Here is a 26,850-nt window from a genome sequence, read left to right as displayed (position 1 = left end):
CAAATCACAGACAACTTGCCATAAAGTTATCTCATTTATACCATGTGTTTTCTAAGGATACAAATGTTTCTGGGAGTGCACAGGGACCAAGTCTGGAAGGACACATGACCCTTGGGGAGCGGTTACAGGGACTCCAGCTTTACGTTTCCATTTCTTATAAAGAGAATGTATTGCTATATAATTGGTGTAAGTAACAGTTAATTTTTAAACAGTCACAAAAATACCACAAGGCCATTTACTACTTTAGGCTGGTGTGGGTTAACCTACTCCTGAAACATCATCACGTTAACTTTTAGTTACTAAATGCTGAGTTGTTTTTTTTTTTTTTGGTCCCACTTCTGTTCAAAAGTCACTTGGCTCCCCCTTGCCTCAGGAGTAAGATCCACTTTCTTAGCCTGGCCCCAGCCAAGGTGAGCTTATGCTGTTCACATCACCCTGGCACAGCTGAGCACGCTGGGAAGGCCCCTGCCAGGCCTCTGCTTATGCAGTTCCCATATTCAGAATGCTCTCCACCTGCCTGCCTCTCTCCCTACGCAAGTCCTAATCACGGTTCAAGGCCCAGCTGTGACCTCTCTGCCTCCGTGGCCAGACCTTAACCATTCCTGGTCCCCACTTGGCCTTTAGCCTTGGATTTCAGCCTTTTCTCTGAAGATATGAAGAACACTGACGCCTCCTTTAAAGTGCAATTATTGCTGAGGAGTGGGCACTTTTAAACTTTACTGTGTCAAAGGTTATACTATAAGACTGTAAAAGCAGTCCTGTGAGCAGATACTATAATTATTACTCCCTCTTTAACTCAGGCTCAGAGCTGCCCAAGGGCACACAGCGAGCTACCCGTGGAGCTACTAATTACATGCTGACATAGCTCCCAGTAAGACTGAAATCCCAGAGAGCAGAGACTACAACTATCTTGTTCACTCTGGCATGCCTGACATTCACCAGTTGCTAAACAAATATGAATTAAATGACTAATGCCCACAAGCATCTTGAGACATAAATATTGATACTTTCTTTAGAAAATGATAGTAGCAAACATTTAGCCCACTTGCCAGGCTCCCACTAAGTGGTCCCATGGATGGTTCCATTTAGCAGCAGCAATCATCCTAGGTGGTAGGTATTTTGTTATTACTGTCATGAGGATGAGCCTCAGAGGAGTTAAATGAACTCCCCAAGGTCACACAGCAAATAAGGAGGATCTGATTCAGGCCTGCGTGGGGGCCCAACCTCCCTCATTTTCATCACCCACTACACTCCATGTCTCTTCTCCAGGCTGCTGGCTCTGTCCTATTTTTCAGGGAAAGAAACTGTGGACAGGAGACGACCCTCTCGGTATCACTCAGCGAAGCAGCAAGTGCGGGTTCTGGGAACCCAGGGAGGGTCCACCTGTGCCTCCCCTCCTTTCCCCAACCCCTTCTCCCGCCATCACCGTGAGCAAGTCCGGCGGCGTTTGTCTTGACGCTACTCCGCACAATTGTAGGCACTGCGTGGGAGTTACTGGGCACAGCCTCCCGGAGGGCCGTGATGAGGGAGGCGGCCACTCTTTGCAGGGGTCCGTGAGTCATTTGAGGGACTGCCTGGCCGCCCCCAGACGGTGGCACTGCCTACCACTGTCAGGGTCCCGGGCACACACCAGAGCAGTGGATGAGGCGGGGTGGGTGGGAACATGGTGAGAAGCTTCGCGGCTCCATCCAGATGCGAAGTGTCCCTCCCACACTTCCCGCGGCAGCAGGGACCTCCATTAGAGCCCCCCAGAGGAGTCAGAATCCACACCTCTGCAAATGGGCCCGCTTTCCCAGGGCCCCCCTGCCCAGACCTTCTCTGGGCTCTGTGGGTTTTGACACCTCTCCGCAACCTGGCGGGGGTCCACCTCGCACCTTTGGTCCGAATAAAAGCTCAGTCCTGGAGGTGGCCCGCCCGGCCTGCCTCGAGGAGCCTGCAGCCAGCCCCGGCCATGGCCCAGTCCCCTCCTCTGCAGAGCCTCCTCGGCCACGACCACTGGATCTTCCCTCAGGCTTGGGGCTGGGTCGGCCACTCGGATTCCACGTCCCCGGCCTCCTCCTCCTCGGACTCGTCCGGCTCGTGCCCCTGCGACCGCGCCCGCGGGCCCTCGCAGCCCGCGCCCGCAGCCCGCAGCGCCGCAGAGACCGCCTCGACGGCGCCCAACCGGGCGCGCACCCGGCCGGCAGGCGGGCAGCGGCAGAGCGCCAGCGAGCGCGAGAAGCTGCGCATGCGCACGCTCGCCCGCGCCCTGCACGAGCTGCGCCGCTTTCTGCCTCCGTCAGTGGCGCCCGCCGGCCAGAGCCTGACCAAGATCGAGACGCTGCGCCTGGCCATCCGCTACATCGGACACCTGTCGGCCGTGCTGGGCCTCAGCGAGGAGAGCCTGCAGCGCCGGCGCCGGCAGCGCAGTGACGCGGCGCCCTCTCAGGGCTGCGCGCTGTGCCCCGACGGCGGCCCCGCGGAGACGCAGAGGCAAGGCTGCTGCTCAGGCTCGGCCGCCGGTGCCGCTGTGTCCTGGGGGTCCCCGCCCGTCTGCCCCGAGGCCCTAGCGGCGCCCGAGAGCCTGGGGAGCAGGGTCCCCGACATGGGACCCTGGCTGACACCCCCCTACTGCCCCGGGATGCAGTCGCCCCCGCAGCTTTCTCAAGGAAGAGCCCCTGATGCGCCCCTTTGGACGCCGCCTCAAGCCTGTTGTGGAACACAGACACCCCCAGAGCCCCGGAACGAGCCTACACCCTGGACATCGCCCCCCGCGTCTCTGGAGCTGGCTACAGTGTACCAGGTGCGCGCCCAGGCTCTCGCCACTTCCCTCGGAGTGGTCCCCAGGCTTCGATTGGAAACGGAGGGGGTGAGTAAGCTCTGGTCTCCCGAGAATCTCATGCCTTTTAGATCCCGGGTTACCTAATCCTGATTAGGGATGGAGAGGCGCTGAAGCGGAGGGATGAAGAGGACCGTAACCTCCTTGGGGAGAGGGGTGGGGCCCTGGGAAGTTAAGTCCACCCCCACCTCTACCTAAACGCCTTCGCAGCCATGGGGAGGAGGGGGGAATCTTAAGACTTGCTTTCAGAGTACAGGGTGGAAGGTAGCGGGGCCTTCAGGAAATTCCCTCCTGGTGCTCCGTATTGCCGGGAGGTGGGGGACAGTGAGAAGAGAGGGGAGGCATGGCTACCCCAGGGGGAGGGGCTTCCTAAGTAGATGGGCTTGGAACTGGTGACCTTCATGTTTTCCTCAAGCTGCCGTAAAAGAGCATATTAATAAACGAGATTTACTGAATGCTTACTGTGTGCCCAACCCCATTCTTGGTACTTTACATGTATTAACTCATCAGCCCTCCAGCAACCCTATGAAGTGGGTTTTGTTGTCATCGTCACCGTTTTATAGAGGAAAAAACTGAGACTAAAAGAGGTTATCCACGAGTTCTCACAGCTAGTGAGTAGCTGGGCTGGGATTTGAACCCTGGCAGTGTATCTCCAGAGCCTGTACCCTTAACCATTGTGCTTCAGTGCGTCTATGGCCTCAGGGCTGTTCAGCAGCTGCCAGCCACACTACGGGCAACCTTCAGGTTAGGGATTTCAGGGCCCGAGGCAGTGGCCCACTAAACTGCTGCTCTTCTCTCCCTCAGGGTATCTCTGTGTCTCCGGAGACCTGTCTGTTGCCAGAAACCCCTCCTCTCTTGCCCCGCCCAGCCTGCCAGCGACTGCAGCCTCAGACCCAGTGGGGATGCTGGAGCCACGCTGCAGAGGTGCTGCCCAACTCAGAGGACCAGGGACCAGGCCCTGCCCTCCAGCTCAGTGATGAAAGCCCTCCCCAGAACTCAGGCCTTCCGCTCAGCAGCTGCCCTGAATTTTGGCAAGAAGATTTGGAGGGGACTCACCTGGGCATGTTCTACTAATGGCCTTGCCTGCCAATAGTAAAGGCCACCCCCTTTTTCAGCCAGGAATCAGGCCTGTAGTGTAGGCTGCCCGCCTCATCGGCTACTTCAGTAGTATTCAGGCTTTCTTTTATCAAGGATCCCTTTTCCAAGTGATGTCTTTCATAGAAGCAGTGTTTAAAGCAGATAGGGGGTCACCTCCCTGGCTGAAGTCGAGGCTGGGGCAGTCCCTCCACTCCCTGACATCCCCCAGAATGTCCAGTGCTCTGCAGGGCACAGCCTGAGTGGCAGTAAGATGGTGGTTACTTGACCACAGTGGTTTGCCAGGCTGGGACTAGTGGGGGAGTGGACTGGGGGGGGGGGGGGTGGGGAGTGGGAAGAAATCTATATGCTTAGATTTTGTACTTCTTAAAAAAAACACACACAAAAAAATTTGGTTTGTCTGTTTTTCTTCTGTCCACCTGGGTTTTTATTGCTTCTGGAAAAGGAAAAATGTTCCCATAGGGCAAGGAACAAGTCATGCTGCTTTTCCCCTCCGGAAATCCAGGCCTACTGAGGTTGATGTAGGCCCTCACTTGCCAGTTTGACAGTAATTACCGTGCAGGGGCTCCACCTGGCCTGCTGGGCAAGGTGGGTTAACGCTTGGGCCTGTCCCCTTGCCTCAACCCCAATACCGTGGCCCTTTCCCATTCTCCTGGGTGCATTCCTGCTGACCCACAGAGCTCTTTCACAGTTAGGTGAAATTGTTTCCCAAAAGGTGCTTGTGCGTGGCTCCCACGTGCTGTTGTTCAGTCACTCAATTGTGTCCAGCTCTTTGCAACTCCGTGGACTACAGCATGCCAGGTTCCCCGTCCTTCACTGTCTGCCGGAATTTGCTCAGATTCATGTCCATTGAGTCAGTGATGCCATCCAACTATCTCATCCTCTGCCACCCCCTTCTCCTTTTGCTTTAAGTCTCAGCATCAGAGTCTTTTCCCATGGGTTAGGCCCAGTGGGTTATTTTACTGGGGCTGCCATGAGACAGCCTAGTCAGAGCCTCCCTTGGTCTTTATGGCAGCCTCATGGAAATGGAGCCAGGCTGGGGGCCGTTCTAATGGTGCAGTGTGAGAGAGGGGGCAGGAGGAAGACCAGAGCGTGAGTTCCCACATGCAGGGCCTCCCATCTAACCCACTGTCTGCTGATATGCCCTTTGACCACAGGCAAGTCACTCCTCTGTGCCTCAGTTTCCCCATCTCTTAAAAGAGGAACTGGTTTAGGTGATCAGTCCCCCAACCTTTCAGAAGTGGGTTCTGTTTCCTACCCCAGGGCCCTCTGTAGGAGCTGCCAGCCCCCTCAGAGGAGGAGGAAACCTCACCTGAGGTTGCATACAGCAAGGAGATGGACACAGGGTGCCACCGCCCTGGGTGTACATTCATTCATCTCTTAACTCTGTGTAACCGTGGGCAAGCTTCAAAACCTCCCTGAGCCTCTGTCTCCGCAGCTGTGAAGTGGAGACAATTATAAACCCTACCTCTCGGTTCTTAGGCTTGGCACATGGTAATTACTCAATGCTTCCCAGGTGGTTCAGTGGGAAAGAATCTGCTTATCAATGCAGGAGACGTGGGTTTGATCCCTGGTTCAGGAATATCCCTTAGAAAAGTAAATGGCAACCCACTCTAGTATTCTTACCTAGAGAATCCCATGGACAGAGGAGCCTGGCGAGGTACAGTCCATGGGGTCGCGAAGAGTTGGACACAACTTAGCAACTAAACAACAACAACAAAAGCTCAATACAGAATACCTGAATAGAGTCACCTGACCCCAGAGATGCTCCAGTCCAGTGGTCCCTTCACCTGATTACAGGTTGAGTCATCTGGTTCCAGGGTCCTACCCTGAGAGTGCATCAAGCCAGGACCTGGGAACCTGGGGCTGAGGCCCAACCAGGTCCAGGAGCAATGGATATTTTTTGCTCTTTTCATTTTTATGAAAACAGGTCTGGAGAGAGGAGAACTCTATCCGGCCCTTCAGCTGGGTTGGAACTTCAAGCCCCTGACTCCCTGTCCAGTGCTCTTTCCTTTTTGAGAAGACCCAAGGTCTTGGCTCCACAGTCACACAACACCTGCACAGACGGCGGAGCTGAATAGCCGCCCGTCTCCTTCCTTTGGCTCCCACCTATCTGGGCATAGTCTTTATAGGGACAGAGAGAAGTGCTTCCTGGTCCAGTCACTGATGACATCGGCAGGGGCTGGACTGGAGCTCCCACCAGCAGCAGCCAGAGCTGAGCGTCTTCTAGAAGTTGGCAACCCTGTTCTCCCAACTCCCCGCAAGAGATGTTCCTTTGGGAGATACAAAGGCAGAGGCAAAAGGCTGATGTCACCCCAGCTGGAGTCGCCTGGGACACTTCCTATTTGCTGCTGGAGTGGGGGAAGCAGGGCCCAGGGGGGTTAGGTCAACCCGCCCACCCCTGTCCTTATCCTTTGGGAGCGCAGGCTCAGCCCTGCCTCTCAGGATCATCAGCCCCTTGCCCCCATTTATGGCTCCGTCCCAGGCAGGCTGCTCTTGGCTGCACCTCCACTAAGGTCTTGCAGGGGAGGCTGGTCCCCTCTCTGGGATGACTGGCCTACCGATACCTTCCTGGGGACCCAGGCACCATCCATGGGAGATTGGACATTTGCTGAGTACGTCTCCCAGGGCTTTCAATGACCCTGCAGTGCAGAGGACATGCCTCCTGAGGAGTCTCCTGGAGTGGGGGGGAGGTGAGAGAGGGCACCACCCGCTTCTGGCTCATCTTAAGGACTTGCCATCACCCGCTGGCTGGGAGAGGTGGATCCACCTGTAGACAAATCTCTGGACCGAGGCTGAGCAACTGGACTTCTAGTCACTTCCTGTTCTGCCTACCACCTGCAAACAGCTCTCTGGCTCTGCTTGTCCCTTTTGCATCCTCCAGACAGATTTCCTCCAGCCACACAGGCATTGTGAATGCCAGTGCTGTGAGCGGTCAGGTGACAAGCAGGTAACTACCACATCCCCAAATGGAAGCTCGCTTCCGCTCCTGCACAGGCATGAGAGCCTGAGTCTTAATATCCCTGCTCCACAGTTTCTTTATCTCAAAACTGAGATAAAGACGGTCCTTATCTCCCTGTTGGGAACCAAATGAGATAATGCGCATAAAAGCTTAACCGAGTGCCAGGCTCAGAGACTAGAGTCCCTGCTGACTCTTCTACCCAGGGGCCAGCTCTCCCCTAGAGACCCTAGATGGTGGGTCTGGTCCCTTCTCCAGCAGGGACCCCAGAAAGTCAAGTGCCAGCCGCAGCCACTGAGCCCTGGAGACAGGAAGGGCTGGTCCAGAGGGGCTGGGCTGGGGGGAGCCTCCTGGTTGGTGGAGTGACCCACAACCAAGGCTGGCCCCGCCCACCCTTTGATGTGCAGAAGGCAATGGAGCGCAGAGGAGCCTTCCTGGACCCAGGCCCGTTGGCTCAAGCTTCTCACAAGAGGCTAGGAGGGAAAAGGGCCAATGGGGCCTTGAGCAGGAGACAGCTCTCCTTGAGTGTCAGGCTGTGCGCTAAGTACGTGACTCTCAGATCCACACACCAATCGTATGATATGCATGTATGCAAGCTTAGTCTCTCAGTCATGTCTGACTTTTTGTGACCCCATAGACTGGAGCCCACCAGGATCCTCTGTCCACGGAATTCTCCAGGCAAGAACACTGGAGTGGGTTGCCATTTCCTTCTCCAAGGGATCTTCCCGACCCAGAGATCAAATCCACGTCTCCTGCATTGGCAGGTGGATTCTTTACCACTGCGCCACCTGGGAAGCCAACCCTATGATATAAAATGTCTTTATACCGCAGATGAGGAAACCAAAGCCTAGAGGGTGGAAAAACACTGCCTGGAGCAGCTCACAGGTGATGTCAACTGAAGGTGACCCCTGAGGTGCCTGGACTGTCTTTTCCCACCCTCTGTCCTCCCCCCCACCCCCAACCCAAGCAGCCTTGGGCACTCAGCTGGGCCTCCTTTGCCAAGAAATTTCCACCAAGGCCAATGTGGGCCGAGGAGCCCTGTGGGTCCCTGACCTTCTCCTCAGAGTTGGCCCTGATCACTGGCTGCCCGAGGTGATCTGGAGGGCACCTATCTTCTTCTGTAGGCTACTCTTGAAAACAACCAGTTTAAAAATTGAAGGATTTCCCTGATAGTCCAATGGTTAAAAATCCACCTGCCAATGCAAGGAACACAGGTTTGATCTCTGCTTCAGGAACTAAGGTCCTACATACCACAGAGCAACTAGAGAGCCTGTGTGCCACAACAAAGACCCAGCACAGCCAAAATTTTAAAAAATTAATTTTTAAAAAACTGATATGTCACCCTGGGATCCTGGCAGGACATTCCCTTGGCCTATGTGCAGACCCATTCTGCTCAAGTTCAGTAATGAGTCTGGAAGCTCATCTAGAAATCTTTTATTTACATTTTATCTTAGAAAAAAATATACAGATCTGGTGCTCTGTAGACTTATCAGTTCCAGGGTCTTTAGGAGAGGATAGGAGATGGCACAGGGCAGCCCCCCAAGGCCATCCATCATCCACTGAGGACTTCTCATCTGACCCTGGAGCTGGACTCCCTGAGATCAGACCCAGAGCCTTGGGCGACAGGAGCCATGCCAAGCCTGGGGTGCCATTGGCGTGAGGGGCAGGGGCTGGGAGGCACTTGGACAGTCTGAGCATCAGAAACTGGAGTGGTCCCCTGGGAAGAGTGGAGTGAACATGGGCCAGAGACTCTGTCCCCAAGGGGAGGACGCTGGTGCCTCAGGCTTCAGAAACAGGGGCCCTGCCGTGGGTCCCTGGGACAGAGGCGTGTGGACATCTCACATAGGGACCAGGTGAATGGACGGACCAGAGACTGTTTAGCTGTGTTCTTTGAACCAGTTTAACACCACCTCCTTGTTCTCCTTCACCCAGTTGATATTGGCTTTGGTCTTCTCCAGGGCTTGCTCCAGAGCCCGTGTTCCTGAGCCGAAGCCGACATCCATGTTATTCTCCTTGAACTCCTCCAGCTGCCAGGAAAAGGATACTTCTGAGCCTCAGGCTGGGTCTCTAACACAGCCCTGAGGAGAGGGCTACCAGGTCCTCCATCCCTCCCGGCCATGTGAGAGCCCCTGTGGATAGGGAATCCTTCCCTCTCACTGGCAGATGTGAAAAACCACAGCCCCAAAGGTCAACCAGGCTCCTATGTGTATTTGGACTTCATTGTGAGGTTCTTCATTGAGCTGATCCTCTGTTTTTAATTGAAATACAATCTTAATCCAATCAAGGGAGGAAAGAAGGACAAATTAAACAGACACCACAAGGGAGCAAGCAGCCAAATTCAAAATGTATAGAAACGGCCATTTCTATAGCACACATGACCTGGCTGCTTGAGCAAATAAGTGGGTTGTTTTTTTTTTAAGATTAAAATATGTATTAGTACTGGAGGTTGTAGCAATGGCAATTAGGCAAGAAAATGAAATTAAAAGCATCCAGAAAGGAAGAAGTAAACTATTTCTATTTACAGATGACCCAATTTTATATACAGAAAACTCCAAGGAATTGAAATGGAAAAAAAGCACAACTATTAAAACTTGAGTTCAATAAGTTTTCAGGATACAAGATCAATATACAAAAATTAATTGTATTTCTATACACTAGCTGTGAAAAATCTGAAAACAAAATTAAGAAAACAGTTCCATTAACAATAGCATCAAATAGAATAAAATACTTAGGAATAAATTTGACAAAAGAAGTGCAAGACTGGTATGTGGAAAACTACAAAATATTGTTGAGAAAAATTAAGAAGACCTAAATAAAAGGGGGAAAAAGACTTCAATAAATCTGTGTTAGTGAATTGGTAGATTTAATATTACTAACATGGAAATGCTCCTCAAATTGATCCACAGATTCAGTGCAATCCCTATCTAAATTTCAACTGTCCTTTTTTGCAGAAATTGGCAAGCTGATTCATAAAGAAATTCATAAAGAAATGCAAAGACTCAGAATAGCAAAATGACTTTGAAAAAGAACAAAGTTGGAGGGCTTACAATCCAAATTTCAAAACTCACTACAAATCTATGATAATTAAGGCAACACTGCTAACCTAAATATAAACAGATAGATTAGTGAAATAGAATTGAGAGTCCAGAAATAGACCCTAACATTTATAGCCAATTGATTTTCAACAAAGGTGTCAAGATCATTCAATAGGTGAAAGAATAGTCATTTTATCAACAGAGGAATGGTTAAAGAAGATGTGGTACATGTATACAATGGAATATTACTCAGCCATAAAAAAGAACAAAATAATGTCATTTGCAGCAACATGGATGGACCTAGAGATTGTCATACTAAGTGAAGTAAATCAGACAAAGAAAGACAAATATATGTTATCACTTACATGTGGAATCTAATTTTAAAAATGATATAAATGAACTTATTTACAAAACAGAAAAAGACTTACAGATATGGAAAACAAATTTATGGTTACAAAAGGGGAAACAAGGGGGGTGAAGAGGGATAAATCAGGAACTTAGAATTTAACATTATATATAAGCTAGATAACCTATATAGCACAGGGGCATCACTCAATATTCTATGATAACCTGTATGAGAAAAGAATCTGAAAAAGAATGAATATATGTATATGTATAACTGATTCACTATGCTGCAACCTGAAACTATCACAACATTGTAAATCAACTATACTCCAATGACGTATTTTTTAAAAATTAATAATATTCAAAAAAGAATAGTCCTTTAAATAAATGGGACTGGAACAACTGGATAACCATATGCAAAAGAATGAAGGTGGACCTCTGCCTTACACCATACACAGAAATCAAGTCAAACTGATCACTCCTAAATGTAAGAGCTAAGATGATAAGAATCTTAGTAAGAAGCATAGATACTTCAGATTGGTAATTGTTTCTTATATATGACACATAAAGCACAAGCAGCAGAAGAAAAATAGTAAGTTAGACTTCATCAAAATAAAAAAACTTCTGTGTATCAAAGACATTGTAAGGAGATTGAAAGGACAATTCACAAAATCAGAGAAAATACTTGCAAATCATGTGTCTAATAAGGGCCTGGTATCTAGGATATATAAAGAACTCTTAAAACTCACAATAAAAAGACAAATACACTAATGAAAAACTGAATGAAGGATTTGAATATATTTCTCCAAAGAAGATATACGAATGGCCCAAAAGCATGTGAAAAGATGCTCAACATCATGAGTCATCAGAGACATGAAACTCATAACCATGAGATACACTTTAACTTTAAAAAAAAGATGTAACTTAAAAAAAAAAAGGAAAATAACAATTTTCCCCCGAACATAAAGAAATTGGAACCTTCATACATTGCTGATGGGAATGTAAACTGATGCAGTTGCTTTAAAAAACATTTTGGTGGTTTCTCAAAAAACATAGTTATCAAATGACCTAGCAATTCCACTCCTAGGAATACATTCAAAGGAAGTGAAAACAGAGATTCACTCAAAAATGTGTAAAAGGGACTTCCCTGACAGTCCAATGGTTAAGACTCTGCACTCTTAATTAAAGCAGGGGCCATGGGTTCGATCCCTGGTTGGGGAACTAAGATCTTGCCAGCTGCCATGGCATGGCCAAAAAACAAAAGAGAGAGAGAGCAAATTTGAAAATGTCCTGGATATAGGATGATAGTAAGGAATTGTTCATTTTCTTGGGTTTGCTAATGATACATTATGTTTTAAAATTTTCTTTATTTTAGATATGACCAAAGTGTTTACAAATGAAATTATATAATATCAGAGATTCGATTGAAGACTATCTGCCCCTAAAAAAAAGTGTCGGCAAATGTTGATAATTATTCAATCTGAATAATGGGTACATGGACGTTCATTATATTATTCTCTGTACCTTTTGCCAATACAAAAATTCCAAGATGAATAACTGCGATTGAACTGTGACATTTAAGAAGTCTGGATACCCAACTTCCTCTGCACATGAAGAAGGCCTGACCACATGGAGCCCCACTGCCTTATGAACACCCCCTGCCTTTCGGTGGGAGCTGAGTGGCGGCTGACCCCCGAGACTGGGGATGGGCCTTCGGGGCATGAGCCCCAGGGTCCCAGGCTTCTTACCTGCTGGAGCTCAAAGTCAGTGGAGAATCTTCGCGTCACACCCTGGATGAGGTTGGAGAAGGAGAAGGAACCACCGCCATAACTGCAGGACGGGAGGAGAGAGAGGAGCCATGAGCGGGGCGGGGAAGCAGTGTTCAGTGACTGGCGGGCAACACACTGTCCCTATCTCAAAGATGCAAGGCAGTGACACGCCCAAGGAGACACCACTAGGGACCTAAAGCCAGGCCTGACCACATGTCCTTGTTCCCATCTCTTCAGCGAACACTCCCACCAGCTAGACTTTCTTCCCCCAAGGGGGAAAGGGATGGCCAGACCCCACCGCCTTGTCTTTCAATTCCTGCCCCTACAGACTTCAAGCTGGATTCATCTGGTTTTTTGTTTTGTCTGTTTTTTGTGGTTTTCTTTTTTTTTTTTTTGGCTGCACTGTGAGGCATGTAGAACCTTAGTTCCCTGACCAGGGATTGAACCTGATCCCCCTTCGTTGGAAGCACAGAGTCTGAACCCCTGGACCACGAGGGAAGCCCCTGGGTTCCCTTTCGACCACGCCGATGCTGTGTCTGCTCTCTACTCCTGACCTTGCGGGGTCTGGCGCACACAAGGGGACCCACCCCTACCCCCAGGGGACCCAGCCTTGGTGGGAGCTTCCCCTAACAAGCTCTTGGCAGACTCACTCCTCAAAGAGTTTCTTCCAGTTGCTTCGGATGAAGTCCCAAGCCAGAGACTGCCCAATGACGTTGCTGGCAATGCTGGTAATGGTGGAGGTGGCGTCCTGCTTCCGGATGAGGTCGGGGTTCAGGGTGTAACTCAGGTACCTGTGAGGTCAGCATGCTGTGCAGTGAGTCAAAGGAGCCTGCTTGCCCCAGCCCCCCACACTCATCCTGCGTCCTTTCCTGCATTCCTCTCCTGCATTGTCTCAACATCCCTTCAGAATGCTGCGGGTTGAAGCCCCCTTGGTCCTACCTCCCTCTCATAGATGGGAGCCTAGTCCCCTAAGCAGGGTCACTGGCTATGCCAGGTGTCTGATAAATATCTAGTGATGAATGAAGAAAGGAAGGGGTGATTCCTATATCAGGTAGAGTGGCCACTCCTGTCTTTGACATTGAGGGTGGCTCTTCTTTACTGAAGTCCAGGAGATGGCAATATGAGGCACACAGTGGGAGCCAGGAGCCCTCATCCAAGGGTTAGGGGGTGCCCAGCTGGATGTCCAGAAGGACTCAGGTCCATCTGCAGCAGGACTCTTTTGTTGTTGTTATTTAGTTGCTAAGTCGTGTCCGACTCTTTTGCGACCCCATGGTCTGTAGCCCACCAGGCTCCTCTGTCCATGGGATTTCCCAGGCAAGAATACTGGAGTGGGTTGCCATTTCCTCCTCCAGGGGATCTTCCTGACCCAGGGATCAAACCCAGGTGCCCTGCATCACAGGTGGATTCTTTACCACTGAGCCACCAGGGAAGCCCGTGCCAAGACCCTTGAGAGAGAGGTAAGGGCCAGGAGAAATGCAGAGTTAAAAGCACAGGATGTGGACCCAGATCCAGACTCAAATCTTGGTTGTTGTTGCTTTTTTAACTTAGTAAAGCTTCTGGACTTTGGGAGAGCTGTTTTGCTTCTCTGAGCCTCTGTGTCTTCATCTGTAAAATGGGAAACACACTGCCATACTGCACGGGCTAGGAAGAATCCCACAAAGGAGAGTGTGGATGCCTGGCTGGTTCTTTCTCCCCCACATTGGGACCCTGGTCTCCAGTGGGAGGGGAACTCATCCAGCCCTGTCCAGCTCTGGTCCTCACCTGTTCAGGAGCCAGATGTGGTTGGTGCAGGCCAGTGCTGAGCGGAGTTTGTCAGCTTCATTAACCAGCTGTGCCTGTTGTAACTGACTCCAGGCAAAGTCCCACTCTACCTGGCCACCCTGGGCAATGGCGTTGCAGTAGATGGTGGACCGCAGGTTGGGGTCGATCCTGGCATGGAGTTGGGGACATCAGGGGTGGAGAAGCAGCGAGGGGGCAGGGGATGAGGGTCTGATGAGGACAGGGCTGTGAGCTTGAGGGACAGATAAAGATCAGGCGACATGCAGGGGACATACTCACGGGTTAACGTCAGGGCTGCTCATCCACCGGTTGAAAAGTGTTTTGGCCAGCTCCTCACACTTAGACAACCCATTGGAGCAGGCAGTGCTGACGGCGTTAATCTCGCTGTATCTGCACAGGGGGTGATGACACTGTCAGCGTGCCTGGCCCTGACTCCAGCAAAGACTCCCCTTGTCCTTATGCCCAGTCACTTCAGTTGTGTCTGACTCTTTGCGACCCTGTGGACTGTAGCCCGTCTGCTGGCATATAACTTCAGGCAGGGCAGCAGACACGGGGCTCTAAGGCCACAGCCCACTCACCCTTTGGCGGCTTTGCTTCTTGCCTTGTGCAGCCCAGGGAGGGGGACACAGACCCCAGCCCCACCTTTAACACCTAGAGTCTGCATGACCATGCCAGTGAGGCGACCAAGGAGGTTCAGTTTGGTCCTTCGCACAAAGAGGCCAGACGGGTTAACAGGCCGCACAGAGCTTCGGGGCAGGGCCCCCCACTCCTGGGTGGGGCCGGGGAGGGGGCAGTTTCCTCCCTGACTGGTTGCCCTGGTCTAGCCAGGAATTGTGAAATTTGGAGGAGGATGCTGTGGGAACTTGCTCTGGACTTCCCAGGTCAGGGTGTCTGGGCCACCTGTGGTCTCCAGACCCAAGACAGGTCATACTCACTGGTCCATCAGATTTTCTGGGATCTCAGTCCAGTTATTGGTGAGTTGTTCAAAACGTAGGAAGATGGGTTCAATCTGCTTCCTGAGGTAATTCTGGGTAAAAGAAAACATGAATCGCTTTAAAGAGGAGACTCATGCATGGGGCTTCCTTGGTGATCCAGTGATTAAGAATTTGCCTTGCAATGCAGGGGGCTCGGGTTGGATCCCTGGCCAGGGAATTAAGATCCCACATGCCTTGGGGCAACTAAGCCCAGTGCAGCAACTAGAGAGTCTGTGCACCGCAATGGAAGATCCCCCATGATGCAATGAAGACATCCGTGTGCTGCAGCTAAGAGCCGACACAGCCAAATGAGTGAGTAAGTAAATATTAAAAACTAAGACCCAACACAGCCAAATAAGTAAGTAAGTAAATAAATATTTTTTAAAAAAAACAAAGAGGAGACTCAAGCCTGAACCACCTGGAGCCCCATGGAGCCTCTGATGTGAGTGAGCACGCATCGCAAGGGTTAATGGTTACAGAAGCAAGAGGCCAGAGGCCAAGGGAGTAACCCAAGGCCAGATAGGACTCCAAGGGGCAGCTCTGGGCCAGGTTTCAGATGACTGATGAGATTCTTTCTCCTCAAAGCCTCCACCAGTTCTGACAGTCCATGTCTAAATGTCACTATTTCCTAATATCGTTTTAGGGCCTACCATTCCCCCACCGCCCGATGGTAAGTATTCTGCCTTTATTGTGGGGAACTTAAAAAACTCTGGAAAGCATAAGCAGAAAATACTAACCATCCCAAAGTGCTAAGAAAGTGTTAGTTGCTCAGTCTTGTCCTACTCTTTGAGACCCCATGGACTGTAGCCCGCCAGGCTCCTCTGTCCATGGAATTATCCAAGCAAGAATACTGGAGAATTATTTGGTGTACGCCTAAGGCCAACTCATATTCATGTATGGCAAAAACCATCACAATATTGTAAAGAAATTATCCTCCAATTAAAATAAATAAATGAAAACAAAACAAAGAATACAGGAGTGGATGGCCACTCCCTTTGCCGAGGGATCTTCCTGACCCAGGGAGGGAACCTGCGTCTCTCACATTATAGGAGGATTCTTTATCACTGAGCCACCAGGGAAGCCCACTGACTACATAATATTCCATCAAATGGATATTCTAGCTTACTTAACCAATCCCCAACTGTTGGGCATTTAAGTGGTTTTGGTTTTCTTATCTTTATAAACCACACCGCAGTGAACATCCCTCTGCATTCAGTTATGGATACAGAGCAAGCAGTTTGCCTCTGTCTCTGATCTCCCCTCCCCAACCCCCATCCCCTCCCTCTACCTTCCCCTCAAGCTTCCAAACTGTTAACATCTGCTAGGCAGGCAGAGGCGCGCTCTTTTCACAGAGGATTCTTTGGGGCTGAAGAGGATTGCCGGAGGCCAGACAACAGGGTGAAGGCTTCGCCCCCACTCCCATCCCCTTCCTGTACTGCGGCTTTCTCTGTTGCCTTCTGCTAGTGCTAATTTCCAGATTTAGCAAACTTTGCTAGAAGTCTTTCCATTTCTTGCCGTGCCCAACTTGCTCACCTTCTCAGTCCCTGCTCCTTTCACCCCTCCATCCCTCCTGATCTCTCACCACTACCGAGGACCTGGTGTGGTATCACCACTCCAGGCAATATTTCTATTCACTGCCTTGTGGCATCATTTCAGGCACTGGGGAACTGAACCCTGGCGCGCCCCTCAGCACGTACCTGCATGGGGCCGTAGACCTCCGTGCGGTCGAACATGAGCTTGAAGTAGTTCAGACTGCTGATGGCGGCCTGCCAGGGCATGTACTCTCTCTCTTTGTTCAGGAAGAGGGTGTTGTTCAGCGCCAGGGTGACAGGGATCATATGGGCACTGGGAATAGATAGAGGGGCTCAAGCCCAGCCCAGGCTCTCTGTGGGAACCCCAGCTCCCCCCCTAGAGCCCAAGGTCCCAGAGGCCCAAATGATCAGCTCCAGCCTTCACCTGGTGGGGCTAGGGGGAGGGGTAGTGGACACTCACCCACTGCCAGTCACATTCCCTTGCTCAGTATCCCCATTTTACAGATGAGGAAACTGAGGCTCAGAGAGGTGACGTGCCTTGCCAAAGGCCACACAGACCTTAAGAGACAGATCTGAGATTCAAAAAGACAAGAGGCCTTTGCTCTCTGCTCTCCCCACTTCTCTGATTTGCTTGGCCCTCTGAGATTTCCTCCCTCCATCTTCTCAGGCCATCTGTTCATAAATGTCCATGTCTATGGGTGACATCACTTACATCAAAGAACTTAGCACCTGCCGGCGCTTACACACACAGCAGCTGCTCAATAAATCTCTGTTTATTTATGCCTGCCTCTCTCCTGTCGTGTCCTTCCCAGGTTTTTTAGCCTGACCTCCCTCGTAGCTCAGTTGGTAAAGGGTAAAGAATCTGCCTGCAGTGCAGGAGACATTGGTTCGATCCCTGGGTTGGGAAGATCCCTAGAGAAGTAAACGGCAACCCACTCCAGTATTCTTGCCTGGAGAATCCCATGGACAGAGGAGCCTGGTGGGCTACAGTCTATGGGGTCGCAAGAGTTGGACACGACTGAGCGACTAAAGAGAGAGACAGGGGCATGCATGCGTGCTTAGTCGCTTCAGTTGTGTTCGACTCTGTGCGATCCTATGGACTGTAGCCCACCAGGCTCCTCTGTCCATGGGAATCCTAGGCAGTGCCCTTCTCCGGGGGATATTCCTGAGCCAGGGATCGAACCTGAGTCTCTTTAAGTTTCCTGCATTGGCAGGTGGGTTCTTTACCACTAGCGCCACCTCGGAAGCCTGACCCACAGGTAGCACTCAGGAAAACCTGGGTGTTGTGGAGCACACTGGAGTTCCAGAGTTGGACAGATCCGTATCTGGCTGTCATGAGTTACTGTGTGACCTCAGGCAAGATGCTCAGACTCTGAGACTCTGATTCCTTCTCTGGAAACTCTGGGCTGAATGGTGATACTGTCTGGGGCTGTGGGGCCAAGGGAGGGGTGTCCCGAAGCACAGGGAGCCAGCACCCCATTCCTGGCACATGATGAGGACCACGGGAGGGAGAGCGCGGGCTCTCACTATGGAGTCACACTTGCCAAGTCGCCAGGCTTCCACCGCTGAGCCAGTGGGGCCGAGGGAGAAGGGGCGGGCACTCACCTGGCCAGATTGAAGCTGTCATAGATGACCTGCGCCCGGTTGATGACAGGGATGTTCTAGAAGGGGCAATAGAGCATGTGACCTCGGGCGGGCCATGGGGCAGGCCCTGCAGTCTGGGCTGTCATCTTGGGACTGGGCCTTGGGCAGTGGACGGTATGGGCCGGCAGGCACCCACCTCCGGGCTTGACATCAGCTGATTCTGAATCTTCTTCCAGTTGTTGTCATCATAGTTCACCTGGTAATAGCCCGTCACATTGATGTTCAGCAGGACCCAGTCATCCGCTGCAGCTTTGAAGAGGTCATTCTGGGCTGTGGGGAGAGAAGAGAGCTGGGCAAGGCTGCTCAGAAGGCCCCGGGCTGACCTGACCCAGGCCTTCCCCACTCCAGGCCTCGGCGGAACCGCCTCCCGGGCAGCCTGGCAGCAGCTGGCCCTCAGGCCGCTGGGCCCACGCCAAGGCGAGGGGCAGAGAAGAAGGGTGGGACCGGGTGCCCGGACAAACTCTGGCGTGTAACCTTGGACAGACCACTTGCCATCTGTGAACCTCAGTGGCCAGGCCAGTGACACCAGCTGGGACAACTCCATCAGCAACACCCCCTCCAGCTCAGACTCAATGCCCCAGGCCGCCGCTCCATCTGCCATCTTTCCATCACACCCAGGAAGCGCCTCCCATCCAGTTAGCCCCCCAGCACTGCTCATCTCTTCCTGGGGGTTCCACTCCCCCTCCTCTCAGGTCTACCTCCAGCCTTCCTCCTGGCAGCTGGAGGGGCTCCTTGCATACCTGCAGATCAGACTCAATCCCGTTGGCTCCTCCTGGTCTGAGGACATGGTCTCCTGCAGCCGGCAGGGACTCGCTTCACCTCAAGGCTGCTCCTCTGTCTCAGCCAAGCTCAGTCCCCACGTTCTCTCCTACCTCAAGCCTCACATTTGCTATTGACTCTGCCTGGACAGCTTCTCTCTGCCGCTGTTAGCCCGGTGAACTCCTGCTCATCCTCTGACTCAATTCACCTCTTCCAGGAAGCCTTTCCTCACCTCTCCATAAACTGAAAGCCTCCCTATTCTCTGTTCTCTGCCCGCCTGCCCCAGAGGCCATAAACGCCTCTGATAAAGTCCTCTGCACAGCTCCAGAAAGTACGAATGGCTTGTCTTCCTTTCCTTCATCTGCAGCCTTGGCTTAGGCAGGGGATGACGTGCCCCGACCGTGGTTTCCTCGGTGCCTGGCTGAGCAGGACCGTTCGTACTACGTGCCAGGCACTGTTGTGAACATTTCATGAGAATCCTCTCCCTTAATCTTCACACAACTCAACGGGGGTAGATGTTGTCCCCAGCCCCATTTTACAGATGGGGAAATAGAGACCAGTGACAGATGGTAACTTGACTGGGGTCGCACAGCTGGGCAGCAACAGAGTAGAAATTAGAACCAAAGAAGCTGGCTCCACTTGTTGAATGAAAGGATGAAGGGTACCCCCAAGGATGAGGCCTGCCAGAACCCCAGAACACGGGCCAGGAGCTGGGAGGACGGCCTGGGGATTACTGTCCCCTAGGGGAGGGCCGGATTACTTCTCTCTTCGCCCCGAAGCCAATAGTGATCTTGCAGCCGGCCATTTCTGATGGATGAGATGGGAACAATCCACAGATAGCTGCAACAAGAAATCCCAGAGGCCAGGGGTAAGAAACGGCAGCTCTTGGCCACTGCCAGAGAAAAACAGTCCTGCCCAGACTCCCAGTTTCTGCCTGACCCTGGCACTAAACGCCCCCTTCCTCCTGGCCCAGGAGCAAGACTGACACCAACCACTGTGGCAGGGGCCACAGCAGAGGGTCTCACGGCAGCCGCCCCTAAGTACCTCCCCGGGACGCCTGTCTCGGTGACCCCATGTGCTCACTTGAATTCTGAAGGGCGAGTGACAGTGGAGTTGTGGTCAAGGAGGAAGTGCTTCTGGGAGATGGTCCCTGTGTTAGTATCCACGGTGATGACAGGGAAGCCCATCTGTAGGGTCCAGCGGTCCATGATGGCACTCACGGTGTCCGGCAGCACGATGGACGACTGATCGTTCACAGCCTTGGGCAGGGGCGATGGTGCAGCCGTGAGTGGACGGCCATCTCTCCCCCACCATTCTCCCCCGGGCACCCCTGCCCTCTCCTTAGGGTGCCACCTTGCTGGGAGGTACTGGAGGAGCTCCGGGCTGCGAGGTTGTAGCTGGGCTCCCAGCCTGCCTCGCCCTCCTCTCAGCTGCCCAGCGCTGGACGAGCCAAGAGCTTTTCAGCCTCTGGTTCATTCTGTGTTGATTAAGGAAATCTGCATGCCCCCCCAAACCCCACATTCTGTGATCAAGCCTGAGGTGGCTGTGTGTCAGGGAGGGGCACCCAGGATGCCCCATGGTTCAGCCTGAACAAATCTGGGAAGACAGGCAAGGGGAGGAGATAGAGATAAAGGAAAACCAGTGTCCCCAAGTCACAGGCAGGGCGAAGGAGAGGGCTGTGGGCGATGTGAAGGAAACACACGCGGATGGGGGTCTGGGGATGGGCTAAGGATGGTTGTTATTGTCTTAAATCTTTTCTCACGTGTGCCTATTGCTTTCATAATAACAAAAAACCAACCACGTTTGTTAATAACGGAGAAAATAAAAAACTAAGAAGAGCATAGACAGAGGGCAGAAGCTACTATCAGAAGGTGCAAGCTGAGAGGGAGAGGATCTCTGGGGGGCTGCAGAGAGAGGGGGTTAGGGGGAGAGGGAGGGGGAGATGCAGCTTGGAGGGGTGTCAGTGTGGAGGAGGGTTCAGTTTTGGAGGAAAGGAACAGGAAACTGAGGTCGGGGGAGGCAGACAGTGGAAGCAGAGAGGCACTGAGGCTGGGGGAGGTGGGGGCGGGGAACCAGGCTCACAACAGAGGGGTGCTGGGCTGGAGAACGGCCAGGAGGGCCCAGGAGCCCACCTGTGACTCTGTGACAAGGCCCGGTATCTCCCCTCCTGGGTCAGGCTGGTCATGGCATGCAGGCACATGGAGGGGTCAGCTGAGCTGACCAGGGTCACAGAGAAGGGGTGGGAGATGATGGAGGGTGATGGAGAGGGTGCAGACGCCAGGCTCAGGAGAGGCAGGGAGGGCCAGGCGGGAGGGTGGGAGTGTCAGAGGGTCTGCCCCAGACCCCTCGGGGTCTGAGTGGACAGGAATGTGAGGTGGGGCTGGACGGGAGGGTCAGAGGGCTTGCTGAGGGTGCTGGTGCGTGCACAGTAGTGCCTGGGAGGAGCTGGGTGGGGCATAGGGCAACCAGGAGTGCTGAGCTAGTGAATGACTGGCTCCAAATTCCAGGGAGATGATGGCTTGGGCTTGGGAAACCTGAGAGCCTGTTTCCTCAACACTCAGAGGAGGGTGTTCCCCAGCTCCCCTCATAGACTTCACTACTGTGCAAGGTGGTCGGGGAGACACCTGCCAGGCTCTTGACCCAGCCTCTGGCCGCACCTCCTCCAAGGAGCCATCGCTGCACCCACTTTACAGAGGAGCAGCCAATGAGCAGGCCAGGCTCCAGACGTCCTGCCTGGGGGGTGGGGTAAGCAGGGAGCTGGGCACCTTCTCGCCCATGGGAGTGCTGCCAGCCCTGGGGCTTTCAGCATCTCAGGACCCCCCACAGAACGTCTTCAGGAGGGCTGGTTGGTACTGACCATCTGCAGGTGCTCCCACAAGTTCAGGTAGGTGGTGTTCTGATAGGCAAAGGTCTGCAAGTAGGACTGCGGAAAGAGAGCTAGGTAAGGGTGGAGCTGTGGCCCCAGGCTTGGCCACAGCCTCTGTGAGGCCAGGGCTCAGAGGAAACACCCCCCACCCCGTGACTGGCTGAGGATCCTCACCGCCAGGCCCTTCTTGAACAGATCCTCAGTCAGGAAATTCGAGAGCATCCGGATGACCGAGGCTCCCTGTGGAGGGGAGGGAGCTCAGGAGGCTGTCTCGAGCCAGCCGGGGGGCCCTGTGTCCCCATCACCGCCCTCCCCCCCCAACCCCCCCCCCCCACTGTCTGAGGACCAGCGTGGGGGCTGGGCAGCACCTTGCTGTAGGAGATGGTATCGAACATCTCGCTGATCTGGGCAGGGGTGTTGACCTCGTCGGCAGGGGTGGTCAGTGGGTGAGAGGTGACCAGCGCGTCCACGGCCATCACACGGTACACGTCATTCGGCACCATGAGGTCTTTCTGCAAACCCCCAACAGCCAATCAGGGGACTGGCCTCGGAGGGCGTGACCCAGGCCATCCCCCATCCCAGACCCCAGCGGTCTCCAGGCAGGGGGTTCACCAGATTCCAGGTGGGCTCTGCATAGTCAGCTCCCAGGTATTCCACGTAGGAGGCAAAGCCCTCGTTCAGCCACAGGTCATTCCACCAGGCCAGGGTCACCAAGTTCCCAAACCACTGTAGGGGAGAGGGGTCAGTCCAGCAAACCACCCAGACCTCCCGGTCACTAACGGTGTCAGGGCTACCCTTTGCCGAGTGCTCCCCACACACCAGTCTTGAGCTGGAGGCTTTACCGACTTCATCCTGACTCCTCCCCGAACCCCCTGGCCAGGTGGAATCCCCCCTCCCTTCTGAGCTTCCAAGGACAGAGCCACGACTTGTGCCATCTCCGCCTGGACCCCCCCACATTCTTGGTCTGCACTCCCCATGATGGGGGGATACCTGGTGGGCCAGCTCATGAGCAATCACAGTGACTACTCGCTCTTTGTTGCTGCTGGAGGAAGACTGAGGGTCATAGAGCAGCGCGTTCTCCCGGTAGGTCACCAGCCCCCAGTTCTCCATGGCACCGGCATTGAAGTCGGGCAGGGCAATCTGGTCTGAAGAGGCCAGGCAGTTGGCAGGATGTCCTCCAGGAATGAGGGGGGAGACCCATTCACTTCCCCCCTCACTCACCGGATTTGGGGAGTGGGTAGGCTGTGTTGTAATGACTGGCAAAGAAGCTCAGGATGGGACCTGTCACATTCAGGGCATAAAGGCCATGGTTGTCTGTAGTTGCTTTTGGCCGAGCCCAGATCCGGATCTGCAAAGATAGGAGAGATCAGGGGCCCTTCCTGGGTCCCCGTGCAGGTGGGCCAAGTCCCAGAGTCTGGCAGGCTGGTGACCAACCAGGTTAAACTGGGAGGCTTGGTCAGCGGGGAGTGTGTGGAGAGGGGGGTGTCTCTCTTGGAGTTGTAGGGAGAGGACTGCAGGGAATGAGCCATGGCCACTCTCTGTCTGGCACCCAGGAATTGGGAACTCCCTTCATGAGGGGTGCGTGCATACTAATTTTCTTCCATCGTGTCTGACTCTCTGCAACCCCATGGACTGTAGCCCGCCAGGCTCTTCTGTCCATGGGGATTCTCCAGGCAAGAATCCCGGAGCAGGTTGCCATTTCCTTCTCCAGGGGATTTTCCCGACCCAGGGATCGAACCTGTGCCTCCTGCGGCTCCTGCACTGCAGGCGGATTCGTTACCACTGAGCCACTGGGGAAGCCCCCATTAATGAGGAGGGTCCTACTTTTCAGATGCAGAGACTGAGGCTCAGAGAACTAAAGACACCTGCCCAAGATGACTCACAGCTGGGGCTCGCACACTGCCTAGGGGCTGGGACCAGGATGAGGATAAACAGGAATGTCTCCCAGGCCAGGACCAACCCTGGGGAAGGCGAGGTGAGCTTGGGCCTCATACCTCGACGCCACTGGGCTCCACTGACTCCACACTCGTGAACTCGCTCACAATGTAGGCCAGGAGATACGTGGACATTACAGGCGTGGTTTGGAATTCAGTGACGGTCCAGTCGGGCTCTCCATCAAGTGGGACACTGGGACCTGGGCAGGGAGCATGCAGGCCTATGGAGGTGCGCCCCCTCCCCTGCCCCTACACCCCAGCCCTGGGGGGAGGGTCTGCTTTCCCAGGTCCAGGCCGTGAGGCCCCAGCCAGACCTGCTCACCTTTGGGTGGCATGTTGGACAGGGCTGTGAGTTCCTTGGGGTGGATGATGGTGATATTAAATGTGGCCTTCATGGCGGGCTCATCAAAGCAGGGGAAAGACTTCCGGGCATCTGTCGACTGCATCTGTGTGGTGGCCAGCACCCTGCCCAGAGCAGGGGGTTAGAGGGTGCACCCACAGAGTGTCTGTGCCCATGGGGTTGCAGGGTGTGGCTGGGTGTGCAGCGGGGCGGGCTCACAGATGCTTCCTGGCCTCATCCCTGTCCCCTTACCCACCACTCCCGCTTTCCTCTCTCCCAGGCTGCCTCGAGGCCGACAGGCCAGCTGATGTGGGCGATCAGAGCTTCTTCCGCACTCAGGGTCAAAGTCCTGGCTGCCCCCATCCAGTATTAGCCGGAAGACACTGGCATATTTCTCCCCTCAGAGCCTGTTCTCTTATCTATCCAAGGTGGCTTTCAATGTTCATCCCTGACTCCCGATTGAGTGGGGTGGTGGGGGGTTGAGGGGGGCTTGGGGAAACGGCTGAATGTCTTGGGAACTTTGGATGGGGCGATGGACCAGCCAAGGGCTTTGGAACGTTCAAAGGCCCCGAATCCAAGCCCTTCCTTGGCCCCCAGGATCCTGCTCTGTCCCGGTATCTAGGATCCACCCCACCCAGCAGACCCACCTCGGACTTACTTTTTGACATTGCCGTCCATGTACTCGCTGCGGTAGAAGCCTGCCAGATCATCAGCCAGCTCCCCCTGAAAGGCGGTCTCCATCTCGTACATCTTGCCCACCTCCAGCGAGCTCTTGAGGTGCACCACCAGGTACTCAGTGATCAACACCAGCTCGGTCCTGTCGATTTCGGGGGTCTGGGCGTCCCCCACACCCGTCAAGACCACCAAGTGCCCATCGCGGGAGGTGTAGTTGAGCTTCTTGCTGTGGATGATAATGACGTCTGTGGACTCCTTGCAGGTGAAGCGGACGGCGCTTGAGCCCGTGAAGATATACAGGCCGTTCTCATTGGGAGTGAGGTAGGGTCTCAGCGTCACCCTGTAGGAGTCGGGCAGGAGGGTCGTGGGAAGGCGGTATCGGTTCCACGGCTTGCTCTGGTCCACAGTGGTGGCCGAGGTGGTTGTCGGGCCTGTGGGGCTCGTGGGGGCCGCGGTGCCACACTCAGCATTCTTGTTCTTCTCCTGGGCGTACACCACAGACAGAGCGATGATGGTGGCCACGGCTGCCACACCCAGGAGAATGGCCAGGATGCCCAGGGCCTTGGAAATGAAGAATCCTTTGGCCATGGTGAGGACAGGGAGGGAGCTCGGGGAGGCTCAGGAATGGGCAGGGAACAGGGCAGCCTCAGGCCAGGTTTATATCCCCGAAAGGGAGGGGCCCCAGAGCCTGCAAAGACTGGGCAAAAATTAACCAGGGCTCAGACAGGCGAAGGTCACTGGGCTGAGTGGAAACACGCTCTATCCAGGTTTCCAAGAGCAGATCCAGAAACAGGGTGCATGGAGTGCGGCTCGGGGCAGGTGGGGGGTGGATGCCTGAAAGGAGCAATCGGTGTCCGGTATCCAGTTACAGGCCTCCTGGGAGCCCCACCAAGGGCTGAAGGGCAGGCAGGCGGCCAGCGGGGAGAGGTAGCAGCCAGGTGGCTTGGATGTGCCTGCGATCTGAGACATGGGCAGAGAAACAAGAGGATGGAAGGTTAGATCCAGGAGGTTAGGAGGACTTCCCGAGGGCAGCAGGTGGGAGGTGGAGAGAAAGGGAGAGTCGGCTTCCGGCTCGGATCAAGAGCAAGTTGGTCACCCCTGTGGTTGGAAGGGGGCCCGGGGTGCCCTAGAACCATGGCCCCAGCCTCCCTTGCATTCTTCCAGAGCAAGGAGTTCTTCCAGGTCCCCTCCCTTTCCCTTCTTGCCAAAAACTTTCCCCTCAATTATCAGCACACTGAGTAGAATGAAATGAAGTTGTTTTGCCTTTTTTTTTAAAAAGAGAGGAGGCTGGTGGAGGCAACCTCTTCCCAGCCATGACCTTGAGCAGGTAATTTTACCTTTCTGAGACCCCTTTCTTCAAACACACATGTTAGAATTTATTTCTCAGGTTTGTTGAACAGATTTAATGAGAAAACATTAAACACCATCTACTATAGTGGAGGGCTTCCCAGGTGGCTCAGTGGTAAAGAATCCTCCTGCCAATGCAGGAGATGCAAGAGATGCGAGTTCAAACCCTGGGTCAGGAAGACCCCTTGGAGGAAATGGCAACCCACTCCAGTATTCCTGCCTGGGAAATCCCATGGACCGAGGAGCCTGGTGGGCTACAGTTTGAGGAGTTGCAAAGAGTCGGACATAACTGAGTGACTGAGCACACACATTATAGTAGAACCTGAAAGTCCTTTGTTCTTTTTTCCTAGAAGTCAACCATTCTATCCCTGAGGAAAATGAAGATATTACTTATCATACTCAATATAGTATGTTCTTACAGGATATGATGTTCATTGTCACCCCTCCCATCCACCAGCCCAGTTTCTCAGACTTCAACACTGCCTGATTCTCATCCCAACATTCAACTCACCCTGCCCCCTAGTCTCACCGTGCCCTGGGTCAAAGCCATTCTCGTTTATATGGGCACTGCTAGACCCTCATGGACTCCTTGCTAACATTTGGGTCCCTCAAACCCTGAATATTCATTGGAAGGACTGATGCTGAAGCTGAAGCTCCAATACTTTGGCCACCGGATGCAAAGAGCCAACTTGTTGGAAAAGACCCTGATGCCAGGAAAGATTGAAAGCAGAAGAAGGGAATGACAGAGCATGAGATGGTTGGATGGCATCACTGACTCAATGGACATGAGTGAGAGCCAGCTCTGGGAGATAGTGAAGGACAGGGAAGCCTCGTGTGCTGCAGTTCATGGGGTTGCAAAGAGTCGGACATGACTTGTTGACTGAACAAAAACAACAACAAAGCCAGTTTGCTACATAAATTGAATCATTTGGCACCACTGCTTAAAAGGGTCCTTTTGCTCTCGGAATTCAGACCAAAT

At 53.3% G+C, this 26,850-nt stretch overlaps 2 protein-coding genes across 2 annotated transcripts; one reads left to right on the top strand and one right to left on the bottom strand.

Moving 5' to 3' along the window:
• Positions 1–1,949: 1,949 nt before the first annotated feature.
• MESP2 (mesoderm posterior bHLH transcription factor 2) lies at positions 1,950–4,223 on the top strand. Its single transcript, XM_070477524.1, has 2 exons — positions 1,950–2,848; positions 3,623–4,223. Exons 1-2 carry the CDS (start codon positions 1,952–1,954, stop codon positions 3,890–3,892), a joined length of 1,167 nt encoding a protein of 388 aa, XP_070333625.1. The 5' UTR covers positions 1,950–1,951; the 3' UTR covers positions 3,893–4,223.
• A 4,068-nt stretch (positions 4,224–8,291) lies between these two features.
• Positions 8,292–25,481, bottom strand: ANPEP (alanyl aminopeptidase, membrane). Its single transcript, XM_020909345.2, has 20 exons — positions 24,508–25,481; positions 23,832–23,974; positions 23,570–23,709; positions 22,797–22,923; positions 22,566–22,720; positions 22,188–22,301; positions 21,944–22,087; positions 21,750–21,815; positions 21,567–21,632; positions 19,793–19,968; positions 19,470–19,549; positions 18,087–18,220; positions 17,912–17,967; positions 16,472–16,619; positions 14,736–14,827; positions 14,080–14,190; positions 13,783–13,950; positions 12,672–12,812; positions 12,001–12,082; positions 8,292–8,899 (listed from the first exon to the last, which is right to left on the bottom strand). The coding sequence occupies exons 1-20, from the start codon at positions 25,110–25,112 to the stop codon at positions 8,750–8,752; spliced, it is 2,898 nt and encodes a 965-aa protein (XP_020765004.2). The 5' UTR covers positions 25,113–25,481; the 3' UTR covers positions 8,292–8,749.
• Between the last annotated feature and the right edge of the window lie 1,369 nt (positions 25,482–26,850).

Source organism: Odocoileus virginianus, chromosome 16, assembly GCF_023699985.2.
Source record: "Odocoileus virginianus isolate 20LAN1187 ecotype Illinois chromosome 16, Ovbor_1.2, whole genome shotgun sequence".
Lineage (NCBI taxonomy): Eukaryota > Metazoa > Chordata > Mammalia > Artiodactyla > Cervidae > Odocoileus > Odocoileus virginianus.
This window is presented reverse-complemented; position numbering and strand designations above follow the sequence as displayed.

Coding starts and splice junctions, on each gene's coding strand:
- ANPEP (XM_020909345.2), bottom strand. CDS start 25,112: ATGGCCAAAGGATTCTTCATTTCCAAGGCCCTGGGCATCCTGGCCATT. Junction 22,924..23,569: donor TGGAGCCCAGTGGCGTCGAG/GTATGAGGCCCA, acceptor CTATCTTTGCAG/ATCCGGATCTGGGCTCGGCC. Junction 8,900..12,000: donor CTGACTTTGAGCTCCAGCAG/GTAAGAAGCCTG, acceptor TTTTCCTGGCAG/CTGGAGGAGTTCAAGGAGAA.
- MESP2 (XM_070477524.1), top strand. CDS start 1,952: ATGGCCCAGTCCCCTCCTCTGCAGAGCCTCCTCGGCCACGACCACTGG. Junction 2,849..3,622: donor TTCGATTGGAAACGGAGGGG/GTGAGTAAGCTC, acceptor TCTCTCCCTCAG/GGTATCTCTGTGTCTCCGGA.